General features: G+C 34.8%; 1 protein-coding gene across 1 annotated transcript; it reads right to left on the bottom strand.

Moving 5' to 3' along the window:
- Positions 1-8951: 8951 nt before the first annotated feature.
- On the bottom strand, positions 8952-10490 carry LOC113710683 (peroxidase 5-like). The gene is made up of 2 exons (XM_027233805.2): positions 10174-10490; positions 8952-9845 (listed from the first exon to the last, which is right to left on the bottom strand). Exons 1-2 carry the CDS (start codon positions 10399-10401, stop codon positions 9069-9071), a joined length of 1005 nt encoding a protein of 334 aa, XP_027089606.2. The 5' UTR covers positions 10402-10490; the 3' UTR covers positions 8952-9068.
- Between the last annotated feature and the right edge of the window lie 4150 nt (positions 10491-14640).

Below are 14640 nucleotides of genomic sequence, written 5' to 3'. Positions count from 1 at the left end.
AGGGAACAATTATAAATTTTTTTTTTGTCAAAAGGGAACAATTATAAATGGAGAATCTTTTTCTTTCATCCTAGCTTATTCCCCCGCCGCCTCAGTTCGTCAAAAGAAAATGGTGGGAATATATTCATTTTCTGAATTTTATTTTATCTTCACTAACACTTTTTCGAAGATGTATATAGTACTAAATACACAACGTGAATTAAAGTTATAAAAAAAACAAAATTACCACTTTGAATATCATTACATGGGTTGTTTAATTTCTATGTTATGATCAAATGCTTCGTAAGAATCATATTTAGGTTTCGGTCATAATTTCAGACAATTATTTAAGTTTAACACGTTTAACACTTAAACGGAAATGAAGGAAATTGATATTCGTACTCCTCATTTTATGGTTAGAAATGTTAATTTACATCATCGCTCGCTCGCACGTCTTGACTCACACCACCCACTTTTCCACATCATAGAGCTCGAAAAAACTTAAAAAGAAAAAAAAATGACCCTGATAAAATATTTTTTTTTTTTACTTTTTTCTGTGGTATATTTCTTTTTTCTATTATTATTTTTTATTGTGTTCAATTTCAGAGGATCCTAAGCCCCTTGTATTGTTCCCAACGACATGATGGGTGCATGTCAATTTCGGACTGCAACGGGAAACAATTTGTGTATTTTTCACAAGGGCATCATGTGCATGTGAATTTTTTCAGACTAACTGCGAAATTTGTCTGAACCTGTTTCTGGGTTGATTGAAGAAGACATCAATTGCCGTTTGTCCCAACAGGTGCCCGATTTTGGGTCAGCCGGTGCCCGATTTTTAATGACAAGAAAGGGACGAGATACATACGTCCAATTGCGTGAGCCAACCAACAACTGGACCGCTGGCTAGAGAGAGCTCCTTTAAATCCTCTATCTTGCGGGTCATGTTAGACGTACACGTTTCTTGTTCTTGAGAAAAAAAAAAAAAATTAGGGAGTGCAGCGTGACACGAGAAAAGATTAAAGGCTATTCTCTTTTTTAAGGACATAATAATAAAACTCACTTATCTCCTCGAAGATACAATAACCAAAAGAGAAAAAAAAAAAAAAAAGAGTAGTGAAAGAACAAAATGTATAAGTATGTTTCTTATTTAGATATCTCAATTTTTTTTCAAAGAACATTTAAATGATATGGTCGTGTACGTCATATTTTATGAATACCTATATGTGACAGGTTATAAGTATTAATTGTTAGAAAATTCTATACTAAGCGATATACGATTTTATGGGATACAAACAAACTAAATTAAATGATGGTTCAGATTCTTGATTTTAAAATTTCTCATATTCGTCTCTATCGCTAAAAAATATCATCATGATTCAGGGTTGTTTGTTTTTCTTTATAGGTGGAAACTGAATTGCTTATTGAAATATTTGCTTCTGCCAATGCCTCGTGTGCCACGAGGAGAATTAGGCACCATATTCATCCAAAAAAAAGAGGACACCACGAAATTAATCGAACCCGGGGGGAAATTTTGGAAATCACATCACCAGCAAAGACAGCCGATACACTTAATAAGCAGGTGGGCCGGGGAGCACTAGAATTGTGTAGACTCTTATTGGCATTTAGTAGATTAGATCACTACGTAGTTCGGCGAGAAAAATGGCTCTTTATTTCATCCTTCCTCTCTCTTTTTTGTCCAAAGAAAAATGATGGTATATTGTTTTATGAGTTTGGTTTTATCCCCGTTTCAATTCCAATCGTTGGCATGCAGGTAATTTGCACTATTCCTTGATTGAAGCATGCATCAAACCGTTTTGATACCAAGAGGGCAACAAAATTTACCAAGTCCCCTAGGGCTCTACATGCAATTTCTTCTATCCGATGTAAACTAATAAATGACAAATTTAGCTTTTATCTTGTATGTGTGTATGAGTAATATATGAGTTGGTCGAATTGTATTTTAGTATGGAAAATATAAGTGAAACATTACAAAAACCACACAATTTAAGGCATAGAACTTTCACAACAAGATGAAATAAAGAGAATCTTGAAAGGAAGTTCACATAGACAAATCACGAAATAAAAAACTAAAAGTTCGAAGCGATTTAGGTATAACATAAAGTGACATTAGTGCAATTTTTATCTCCATTAAGGTACATTAGTAACATAGAAGTGAGTGACAAAAGGGTGTGTTTCTAGTCTGCAGTTAAACTTGAGAGGCTAGAATACATAAATTTATGGATAAATCTTTTATATACTGACAGTGTATATACTAGCGAGTTTAGATGCATATTATATATATATATGTAATTTGATATTTAAATTCAAATTCAAATGATATGACATTAATCCAACTCCGTTAGTATATACCTGACAGTGTAGGAAAGATTAATCATAAATTTATATCCAAAATTTAGCTATGGGTAATGATGCAGATTAATGTTGATGGAACGTTAAGACTTATGCGGCTTATTTTCTTGTGCCAGTGCCTCGTGAATAACGAGGAACATTAGAAACCATGAAATTGATCCAATCTGAAGAGATATTAGAAATCATGCGAAGAAACATGCGAAGAAACAAAAAAAAAAAAAAATCATGCGAAGAGACAAAAAACGAGGATCTATTTTGGTTGTTGAAAAATGAGAATGGATCGTGATACAATTGGGGAGGGGGCTTTTGTCTCTACGTATTATAGTACTGGACACGAGAGGCATGCATTTGCAAATTTTTATGATAAACGTTTTCTCCACATTTTCAGAGACTAAAACAATTACTATAAGAAGAGACAATTATAACTGTCACTGTTGGTTTGACTAAATGATGAGAGATTTTGCTTGAGCTGGTTGAAATATAAGTTTTACATAAATATTAGTTTGCGTAAGGCAAGAATAACTATTGTTTTAATTAATTTATGATGAAAATATGAGTAGTACATGGTAGTTTCTTTTAAATGATTGGCTTAATTAATAATTACTGCATTTTTTTTTTGCTATTAACCATTTAGATAGCTTTTTATGAAAGAATTGTTACCAAAATATTACTCAGCATTTTATGAATGAGAGAATATATATATATATATATATATATATATATAATAAAATTCAACAGAGTATTTTCAAAAACTGTCATCCAAATAGAAATCTACAACATTCTTTTTTGTTTATCTACAAATGTAATATGAAAAATATCTAAAAAACAATCGATAGTGTGTTTGGATAGGAGATTATTTCAAAAAAAATATATTGAAGTACTGACTATAATGTGATACATGTCAGGTTTTTTTTATGATATAAGTAAACTAATATTTATTTATTTATTTTTGTTATTCTTCATCACGCACAGGACTTAACACTTAATCACAATTTTTTTGCGATTGACAATAATGAATTTGTTTGAAGGAGCTATATATTTTCCCACTATCAAAGTTCCTATGAAACGAGGTAAAATTCCTAATTGATGCTCAACATCACTAGGGAAAAAGTAGAATATTTTGTTTGCTTTTTCAAGAGAGGACAACAGCAGAAATTCACAAAGAAGAGAATGCAGAGATGAACTAAACGCTCGCGCAGCAAACAAATTAATGCAGCACACTTAGATGTGGGCATAATCACAAAAAATTGACACGTTCTCTAAAGAAAGTGATAACGCTGATAATAAAATGCATCTGCCTGCCCCTTACGGTATTGAAGCATAATTATTGCACCCAACTCTTTATTTTTTATTTTTTACTGCAACGATAATATTTTTATATCCTAATTTATCCTATTTTATAGGGATGAGAGCCTAAAGAGACTATATAAGAGGTTAACAGGTATACAAACTTAATTAGATTAAAGAAGTGATTCGAACCAACAACAACTTTCGGTTCAAAGAGTGGCTACTGAGTTTCGGCTCGGTGGTTACATAACTCTTATTTGGACCAACTCCACATTTCCATTTTATGAAGGTCAATGTACCACCATATTTGCTTGTCCGTCGAGTTGCAGTTTGACAATAATGAGTCGACTAAAGTGCACTCTCTAGTCCTATTCCTACGTAACCAACTACCTTTAGTGTAATTGGCTGTCAAAAGATCAAATTTCTTAACTTGTATTTTTATTCAAAATTTTTTAGATTTTCACTAGCGATGAAACTCGTCTGATCCGATGGCAATTCAGTTCCTTTTAAATTATCTATTGATCTATCCCTTCCACTTAGTGTAGAGTAGGAGCAGGTATATAGTAAAAATTATTATATCGACAAAAGGGGGAAAAAAAAAAAGTCCTACTCTTACCAACTTTTGGCGGCGCCCGTAGCAATTTCTAATAAGTAATCTAGTCATTTTTGTCACGAAACCTATAGTCAGAAATGCTTGTGTATTTCGGGTTTGACAATGATAATGCCAGAAACGTTGCGCTTGGAATTATTCAAAGTTCAAACCGGCCAGTCACTTGCAGGATGAAAATAATAGAAATGATGGGCTTAACCTGGTCTAATCACTCAGGCTATACTTTGGCAGGATCGTTCTGACATTTTATGGATCAACCTAACCTGGTCAATTTCTTGTTTCCAGCCTTTAAGAGTGAGCCGAATTTTTCTGGTAGGCGAGCAATTGAGGCTGACATTTTTGTTGGCGATAATTTACAGGGGATAGCTGGACTATCCAATCAGAGAACGCCGCAGCTAATGGTCCGTTAGATCGTAATCAATCAATCACGTCATACATACGGAACAGATCCTAGAAGTTGATTGATGGTTGATAAAAAAAAAAAGAAAATAAAGAAATGGTGGTGGTAATTTCAGAGCGACTATTTTACTAGCCACCCTTCAAGTTTCGAAGATTATATTATTGATTTCTCTTGAAATTAATTATCTTGTAACATTTTGGCCCAATTTAATAATTAAAAACTGTATTATGAAAAGAAAAATAACATGATTTCATTATTGTCTCTCATTTACTACATTATTTAGTTAGTTTAATACCAATTCACACATTAAAGAAAAATTCTAAAATTTGCTGTTTATTATTAGGGGGTCAATCACATACATCATCAAAAAATAGTGTATATTATTCTATATTTTTTAATTAATGCAAGATCCAATTTACTCTTTTTAGTTAAGTACCTATTACCAAACATAATTAACAATAAATAATCAAAAAATTTGCAACCAAAATATTACAGGGTGTGAAGAACTTTAGCATCGCAAATATACTTATCAACATATTCAGATTAGTTGTTGAGATTTTTATGGTATTAAAGTTTGCTTTTTGTAATGTTTCGGTTTTAGATTTTTTTTAATTATTTATTGTTGATCATGTTTGACAATGAATCTATAACTGAAAAGAATAATTTGGATCTTACATTAAATGAAATACATAGAATAATACACTATTTTGTGATGCTATATGTGTCTTGATCCTTGATGATAAAATAGCAAATTCTAGCGTTTTTCTTTAATATATAGGTTGGTATTAGATTAACTAAATAATATAGTAGATGAGGGACAATGGAGGAATCAAATTATATTCTCTCCCCTAGTATCATTTTTTAATTACTGGTTAGACTTAAATGTTATAAGATAATAAATCTCAAAGAAGTTAATGTAATTTTTGAAATTTAAGAGCGATCAGTGAAATAGTTAGAAACCTTAGGGGAGGTTTTTGAAATTATCCAAAAAAAAAAAAAAACTAGTCGATTAGAGTGTTCATGGCCGAGAACAATCGAAGGGATTTGGGAGAAATTATTACTTTTATTATACCAGTTTCAAACATGTCAATCATGTCTTCGTTTTGGAACTAGCTAGCTGGTATGGCATTCAATTTTGTAGGGTATGAAAAATTTATTTTGAATAATACTATAGCACTTTTTATAATATAACATAAAATGCTAATTAAAAAAACATATATATAATGTGACAAAATAGTTATAAGAACAAACCCCCAATAGAAGGCAAAATACCTACTGTTAAGAATACGGAGAGGGAGCTGCTAGCCAGAAGTAGGGGGGGGGGGGGGGGGGGGGGGGGGAAGCACGTAGTCATTCTAAACTGGTCAAAAGTGATACTACTTCACAGGACAAAATACTTTTGCCTCGTCTCTGCGAGATGAAAGCTTTTAGGAGGATGAAACGAAGATGAATCTTGCTTGCCTCATAATAATCAGAATTTGGTGGTATAGTCATCTTTTCTAATGTGATCGCATCAATTTTTAGAAAGCCTTTAAGATCTTGTCTTCAGTAGGTGTAATACAGGTTTCATTAGGTTCAAATTAAGTGATGAATGTTTATTTTTTTTTTTTCCAAGAAAATACCCATTAGGTGCAATACATTTGTGAATTCTTCGAAAATGGTGAGCATTCATCTCTTTCTATCCTCATCTAAACTATACAAAGCTTCTCCTCATGCATGCATTTCTTAAAACATGAAATTCTGTCGGTAAAACATGAAATTCATCAGCTTTCCTCGTGTCCAAAGTAGAAAACAAGAAAAGGAAAGCTGGAAATATCAACCCTTAACAGTCCACGGATCTTTCTGTCCGTCTGCTCCATATCATCTACTCTATGCTAAAGAAAAAAGATTGTGGACCCTCTACATATTCTTGCTGCACAACTCTTCCCTTATCGTCCACAAATTTTGTAGGCCCTTTTAGATATTATTACAAGATTACTGCTTCCAACCCTTTTTGGGCAGCGGACATGGTGATCATAGTTTCTGCATGGTTGTACTGCATTGCAGTAATATACTGATATGGTAATTTTGCTTTTGGTTGGTGTCAGTATTCAAGAGTTTTTGTTCTTTATTTGCTGGTCCTCCTGTGCTCGTGAAGAAATTGAAAATTCGAGTGGTACTGGTGCCTGTAGATCCCACTCCCCATATCCAGTGAGAACCTATCGTCCTTCTCAAAAACGCCTTGTTTTCGTTTTTTTACCCTAAAAAACATGGAGCTGGAACAACACTTGCACACAATAATTAGATAAACTGCACTAGATTGCAAGCAAGATTGGTTGAGGTAGATGTCTATAGATGTATTTGGCATATACAAGAAGGGCGAAGAGCAAGTTTTTACCATTTCTCGTTTTGTTAGCTTTCTTAATCTCTTTTTACCATTACACGCAAGTGATGTACAATGGAATTGCGTAATGGCTCTCTTTTATTTTTCTTCTTTTGTTGGTAAAAAAAAAAAAAATTTAATTTAGGTAGACTCGATTTTTGTTACTATCATGAATCAGGACATGCATTCAGGATCATACACCGTCCATCAATACAGTCGTCACATTAATAACGAGATTTGTATACGTGACCTTTTACGAGGAAATAGTCCATTTTTACCGACTCATATTGACTCTTGATTTTAGGGGTTGCAAACTTGCAATAGCCAATCTCTTGATTTTACTGGTGAGTCCTGCACTATACTGCCACAAAATTCGAGTGAGCAAGTGCAAGATGGTTGAGAACTATTTGGTTGGTTGAGAGGTTGAGAACTACTTGGTCCACTCTCCAATTGGCAATCATCCAAAATAAGGCATTAATCAAAGATCCAGGCTAGGAGTTCCGTTCAGGATGACAATGCTCTCCAAGTCCTTCAAAAGTAATGATGTGCCTAAGGTTGTAGCCCAACAAATTAAATAAGGGTTACCAGTGGTTTGATTATACATTGAGTTTTTATTGCCAAAGCTTTCGCAGATTCTTCATTTCCAGTACAGAGGAAAAGGCTTGCTAGTACATGTCTAGGCCCCTTTTCGGCCTTGTTCCTCGGCCTGCAGCCTCCAGTGAAATTTCTTGATGATTTCACGAAATGGGCTTTCTTACGACTACAATCATCGTTTGACAAATAATTTTAGAAGAAAAGATAGAGCCTGAAGATCGGTTTGAAAATAAGAGCAACTGCGAAACTATAACTTAATCTTTTTCATTTTTTTTCTTACCGAAACTGAGCTAATCTTTTTTTATTTTTTACCGAAACGATAACTTAATTATATTGATTTCAAAAGCTGTGCAATTGCGAGCAAATATTCGATCAAACTATACAATCAGTGCACTTGAGCATTGACGAATCAGTAGTTCCTCATCTTGTATTATATTTAACGCATAGCAGCTAATCTTATTACTTATGTGATTCTTATTCCTAATTACTAAACAAAAAGAGCACGTTTGAAACAATAAATTTAGATGACGAATGCCTTCCACCAATGTAGCTAATCTAATATCCCGAGCCTTGTGAGAAAAATGTACCTGAGAAGCTGCTTGTCTTGTACTTCCACCTCCACCTTCTTCCATTGTGCTATTACAGCTTTGCTCATAGCCAGCTTTAAGACTACTGTCTCATAGCAATCTGGATGTCATGTTCAATTAATCATCACAACGATAATTATTAATTAGGATAAATTACTCCTCTGGTCCTAAACCTACTCCATCTGGTTCGTATTCAAAACCTCATCCTTAAGTCCTCGAACTTCATTAGTTAAATGGACGTTCAGGTGAATCAGGTCCCTTGATACTACTATTATTTAAGCTTTTTGGAGCCAGTTAAAGAACAAAGAGGTTTTGAATCCCAAACCTTTAACTTTAATCTCATACAGCCAGTACCTTCAAGAAATTTCTAAAATCCAAGTCAAGAAGCCATGGATTTCAAATATTTGACCAGTTATATAATCTTTGTAAATTGAGATATATTTTTTGACATGATTTTGGAACCAAATGCATGTAAGCTTGTTATTATTAATGGAGATTTGACCTAATAGCATATAAAGATATTGTTCGAGGAAAAAAGGGAGAGAAACAAGAAATGTCTGTGAATTGGTACTCATCCATATCTTGGTTCAAGTGTAAGAATTTGTGAGCTAATTAATCCAATCAAATAAACCAAGAAACCCCAAAAAGAGGAAAACTGAAACAAAAGACACATTCATTGTGAATTTGGTCGAACTTGAATTCGATACAATTGTTTTTTACAAGAAACATCAATTCAGGATTTTCATGAAATTGCCCAAAAAAAAAAAGAAGATGAATCACAGTTGAATTTATCGAGAAATCACTTAACAAATAAGCCAAAACACACACACAAATTCGAGCTTCGGGCCAATTCCATTTTGAGCAAAGCCAAGTGGTAACTCAGTTCACGAAATGGCAATTTCTCCTGATCTCCCCCACTTTACCAGTCAGCACATCAATGGAACCCATATGCACCATAGCAGCAGCATATTCGGCAGCCCAGGCAGATCCATATACTGCATTGTACCAAACCTGCTTAGCAGTCGAGGGACTACTCAATAATGTTTGATCAGATGTCAATAACCCACGATGATATTTTAAGTTCACATAATATTTGTTGTCCAGGCGAAAAGGGGTTGAAACATCAAGATTAGCAGTTGGGTTACTGCTGCCACCGTTACTTGGAGGAGGGCAAATTGTTTTCAAGAATGCTGCGTATTCGGAATCCAGCGCAGGATCTTGAGGATGACTAGCACTAAAGTTGTAAAGCCTGTTTGAGAAGGAAAAACAATGTGCAACACCAATGGAGTGAGCACCGGAAAGCGTAACCATTTCATCCAGGGACAATCCCTTTGCTTCGAAATTTTCTTCGAGTTGCGTGACGTTGAAGAAAGGAGCAGGAAGATTTTGTATAACTTCATCACTCAAAGAAACACGGCCATCGCGACGTCCAGCAGGCACTTGATAGCTTATCCCTCCAGCAATTAGGGCGCTGTCTCGTGCAGCGAATGCTATTATGTCCGCACATGAGACAGTTTTAGCGCATGTAGCTTCGATTTCGGCTTTGGCTGCATCAATTACCTCGAACCCATGAAGGCTTGGGTTATTGACAATACTATCTTTCTCAGCTGCAGGGCTCCCAGGAACTGTGTCTAGCAGCACAGAACCATCGCAACCCTGAATTGTCATGACAGAACTTAACAATTGAAGATTTAAAACAATCAAAGACTTAGATTTGGTGAATATATCTTGGCTAGAATTACGGTACAATAACAAGTCAAGTGAGTTGAGTAACTTCATTCATTAATTTTTCCAGATCATTGTTAACAACTTTAACATATATATAGCCTGAACAATTGCTGAATGTGAAATAAGATTGACAATTACTTCCATTTAAATGGTTTGGGTAATTTTCATCCGTTACAACAAGTTGACATGGCATTTGCACGATAAAATTATAAATAGTGTAATGCTGATATTATTTAGGGTAGAAAGTATAGGATACCCTGACGAAGCAATCATGAAAATGCATCCGAATGAGCCCAGCAGCCGTTCTTGGATTGCTAGCCACAGCCTTGTAAACAGCTTTTCTGACAATTTCCTCAGCAGGAGGGCAATATTTGTTGTAAAACCCGACTTTAAGTAGTGGGGAAGCCAGACTGAACTCAAACTTGATGAAAATCAAACACGAAAGCATCAAAAGCACAGCAAATTTGGAAGTCAAAGAACTCATTGTGCTTGCTAGTCACTTTGTGGTTATGTATGTTCGTCTTTTTGAGACAGGGAGAGATTGCAATGTCCAGAGACCTTTAACAATGAAAGATTGAGCTAAGTGTTTGACAAAGTTCGAGTAGATTATTGGAGATTTATAGGCAGAGAGATTTTAGAAGCTCGCCTGCATGCATGATTATATTATACTGCTTGGAAATGCAAGACGTGCGTAGTTGTTGAGAACTAATGATGCGAGAGTTTTGAAGTTTTCTTCAGGCTTCTGACTTTGCACTGTTTTCTGCCGCCTTCCCATTAAACATTTACCTGAGCTCTCTCCCATCCAAACGCCCTTAAAACATATTTTACATCTTCATTAGTTTCCCTTTTCTCTTCATTTTTTATTTTTTACGTTCTTCAATTATCACTTCTCCTGCTGGCATAGATGGATTATATACCCTGCTATGAATGTGATGTTCGTTATTTTTACCTGATGTGTCCATCCAGTTATACAAAAGCAACTTTGGCTTGAGTCATACTTGCAGGCGAAGAAATTTTCTCCGTCTCCAAACTTTGCATGGTTAATTTTGTGCATTTTTTATATAACTGGAATTGACCAAAATACGCAGTATTCTACTGAATCAATGATCAATAGCATCCAATTAATGATCTAAGACCCTTTGAAACAATACAAAGGAAGGGCATTATGCTGGACATACCCGAATATTTTTTCTCAACTCATCAAGGAAAAAAGTGAGTAAATGGGATGCTTTTGCGATAGGTTTGTAAATACTATAGCATCAAGTGTACAACGTAGATATTCAGGCTATGGAGCAGAATTTGGTGAAAACATATAATATGGTTGCAGCTGCACACCAACATTAGTCCCAGAAAACTAAGGTACTATTTCATAATCCAATTCAGTATTTAAACCTAATGGTTGGGTTCAGATTTTAATCTATTCATATGTATTTAATAATAAAAAATAAAACAGCTCGGATGTCACTCAATTTTCTAGGCAAAATTTATTCCAAAAAATAAGTGATAACTTATTCACTTATCATTTAATATAGATATATTCGAATGATGGGATTTTAATAGTTAATAATTCAGTAATTTAATGAATTCACATTTTAGATTTTAATTTTTGATACTTCAATCTTATTAAACGCATCCGAAGGTGATTCTGGTGTTATTGTTCACGTTAACAAATGAGTGCCCCGTCTGGATTGGCTATAAATAATCAATTTTATAGATTCACTGTACATTCTCAAGTTGTATATAAAACAACAAATTATTTCATAGTACTTCTCAGGTTGTATCTAAAGAATTCGGTTGGACGATCACATCAAATGATATTTTGAGTAGCATTTGGTATGATGGATTAAAACTGGAAAGCTTGGAATGCTTCCTAGAACTGACATATGTCTACAACTGGAAAAGCAACAATTGCCTGCACCAATAATAGAGGTCGATCAGTGTTTAGAAAAGTTGATTTCTGGTGGAACGAGAATAAGCCATATGTACCAAGTTATCAGCCTACAAACGATTAGTGATTAAACCATTCGGGATCGCCGAGAGCTGTTAGAGTTAGAATTAATGAAGGTTGAGAACGTGAGATTGAAAATCCACCTTACGTTTAGACCAATTAATTATGTGTTTGTATCCGAGTTATACCAAACCAAATAGGGAAAAAAAATGCCATGGAAGATGCACTGACGCCAATTAAACCACCGAGTTTTGGTTCAGTGGTCACTAAAAAGAGATTAAATTCTTCTTTGGACTATAAGTCGGGGTTTCGAACCCACCTATAGTAAAAAAAATCCAAACTCTTTTGATCTATTTGAATCTGTATACCTACTAACCCTTATACAACCTCTTTAGAATAGATTAGATTATAAAATGTTATCGTTGCGACCAAAAAAACAAAAAAAACTCTTGCACATTAGTCCCTTGCTCTAATTCATTTCATATTTGCAACAACCATTAGTTTCAATTTTGATTTAACCCCTATTGAGAACTAGAATATGGTAATCAAAAAAGAAAAAAAAATTGGTGAAACTTGAGAGCTTGTGATTGGAAAAATGAATATGGTCAAACATGATAATACTCAATTATTCAATTTAACATTACTGTTCTTGTGTCGAACTATGTTAATGGAGTTATTAGATTCAAACTTTTCATACTCCAAGAAATTAAAATGGAGAAAAAGGAAGACCTTTTTTTTAACCGATCACAAACGAGGCCTAAGCCCATTTACATATTCACAATTGTTTTGTTTCCTTCACCAATCTTATCTTGTTTGGAGTTTGGACTGATACCCTCCTAGGCCCAACAAATTGGATTGAAAAGGGCGCCAAATGCCAATCAAAGACGTACAACTTGTTAAACTGCAATTGAAGCTAGCAAAGTCTAAACCGTAAATCAAGAAAGAGAGAGATGTGGAGAGACAAGAGTCCCGGAGTTAAGATCCTCTGGATCTGGACCATCGGAACTGCCGCCGGTACTGATTGCTACCGTCTCTCGTCTCTCCTTTGTCCACCACTTCCGTCCCTCCATGAAATTCCGCATTTCTGCTAAAATGGGTTCCTGTTTTTGCTTTGTTTTGTTGCAGTTTTGGTGACAAATGTTGCTAGGACTAGGATGAGGGACATGGAGCAGCTCATCAACTCCCAATCCCAAGAACAAGAGCAGCAGCAACAAAACCCTCGTATCATCGACTCGGTTATAACTGATCAGCCATCTGATCCTGCTTTTGAAGCCATTCGAGAAGAGAAATCGTAGCTTTTGACTAAAAGTTTTTTGTGAACCTACTAGTGTTGCTTTCCCGCCTAGGATAATACTAGGTGTTTGATGAATTGCCTGACTGAGATGTCTACTTCCTCTTTCAAAATCCATATGTTGAATGCTTTGCTTGTCTTGCTCCTTCCAACCATTTCAAGAGCTCAAATACTATCTTGCAGGCGCGATGGGGTGACAGTAGCGAGTTTTTGAATTCAAGACTTCCTGCTCGCAATCTCTTCTATTTTACCATCCAACTTGCCGGAGCGAGAGTGGTTTTTACACATTTGTCGTTCCTCTTTCATCTTCGTTTAACTGAAAACATGCGTGTCTATGTTCGGAATCACAGGAATTGATTGGTTTTGGTGACTCCCAAGAATGAAGGCATTAGGATTTACACTCTTTATTATCATACTTGATTCTGGTTTATGCAACTCCCAAGAATGAACAAGGCCAGGTAGCAGAACTAGTTAAGTCATTTAGGTTATGCATCAAATGACAAATACTGAGCCTCAAAATCTGGGATGATTTCACCATTTTTTTGTTTTTCTTGTCTGATAAAAATGAAAGGCTCGTCAACTAGATGGTTGAAACCGTCCACCACCAACACCACTTGCTTAACAATAGACAAAAGGGAAATTCCAATCTCTAATTGGCGGAGCAATTGCTTGAAAACAGACAAGGAAAAATCCCACAAGAGTCAACAAAGTCGGACAACTTGGCAAAACGAGCCAATTCATGATCCGCAGCCCGCTTTGCCTGCCTTCATTGGAACCTAAAGTTACATCAAAATTGGAAAAGACTACTCGCACTTGTTTTCTACTATTGGTCAAGTCCTCACACTTGTTTTCTGCTATTGGTCCTATTGCACCTACTTCAAGTGTATTCTTTGAGGTCAAAGAAAAAAGAATTAGCTATGGAGCTCATATCTTGTAAAAAATATTTCTATAACCCAAAGTAATTTTAGAAAATTTTTACATGTTTATTAGTAATTGAAAATTTTGGATTGCTGATTAAATTTTAAATTAGTAAATATTCTTAAACCCCTTGTAAAATGTTTGAAAATATTTTCTTTTACAATGCAATCATTTATTTTTTTTCTCTTTTTTCATTGTCTAAATACACATATTTCTTGAAACTACAAAAAAAGCATCAAATAAACTTAAAATCTAAGGGCATATAAGTGTTTAATAAGTGTGTATTTAGTATCGACGCCCCTCCTTATTATACTTTCTAATAGTTAAACAACAATTTTGGTTCAAGAGAAAAATTTACTTATCAAACTAAAATTTTTTTAATAATTTAGTGACTAGTTTTGTTATTTACTTGCTTGCTTGCTAGTAGTAATTAAGAAGCTAGTCACAAGTGCATGCAATGAACTCACCCGGAATTTTACCCACACATGAGTATGAGTTATCCCCCCCCCCCCCCAACAAAACAAAGATTTAGACAAGGCAATTGACTGCTGACTCAATCCGTACTT

The sequence above is a fragment of the Coffea arabica genome, chromosome 9e (genome assembly GCF_036785885.1).
Source record: "Coffea arabica cultivar ET-39 chromosome 9e, Coffea Arabica ET-39 HiFi, whole genome shotgun sequence".
In the NCBI taxonomy this organism is placed as follows: Eukaryota; Viridiplantae; Streptophyta; class Magnoliopsida; order Gentianales; family Rubiaceae; genus Coffea; species Coffea arabica.
Note: the sequence above shows the minus strand (reverse complement) of the source record. Positions and strands in the feature narration are given on the sequence as shown.

Excerpts from the sequence above, each read along its gene's own strand:
- LOC113710683 (XM_027233805.2), bottom strand. The coding sequence starts at position 10,401 with ATGAGTTCTTTGACTTCCAAATTTGCTGTGCTTTTGATGCTTTCGTGT. Across the intron at positions 9,846-10,173 it reads TTCATGATTGCTTCGTCAGG|GGTTGCGATGGTTCTGTGCT; the intron begins GTATCCTATACT and ends ATGACAATTCAG.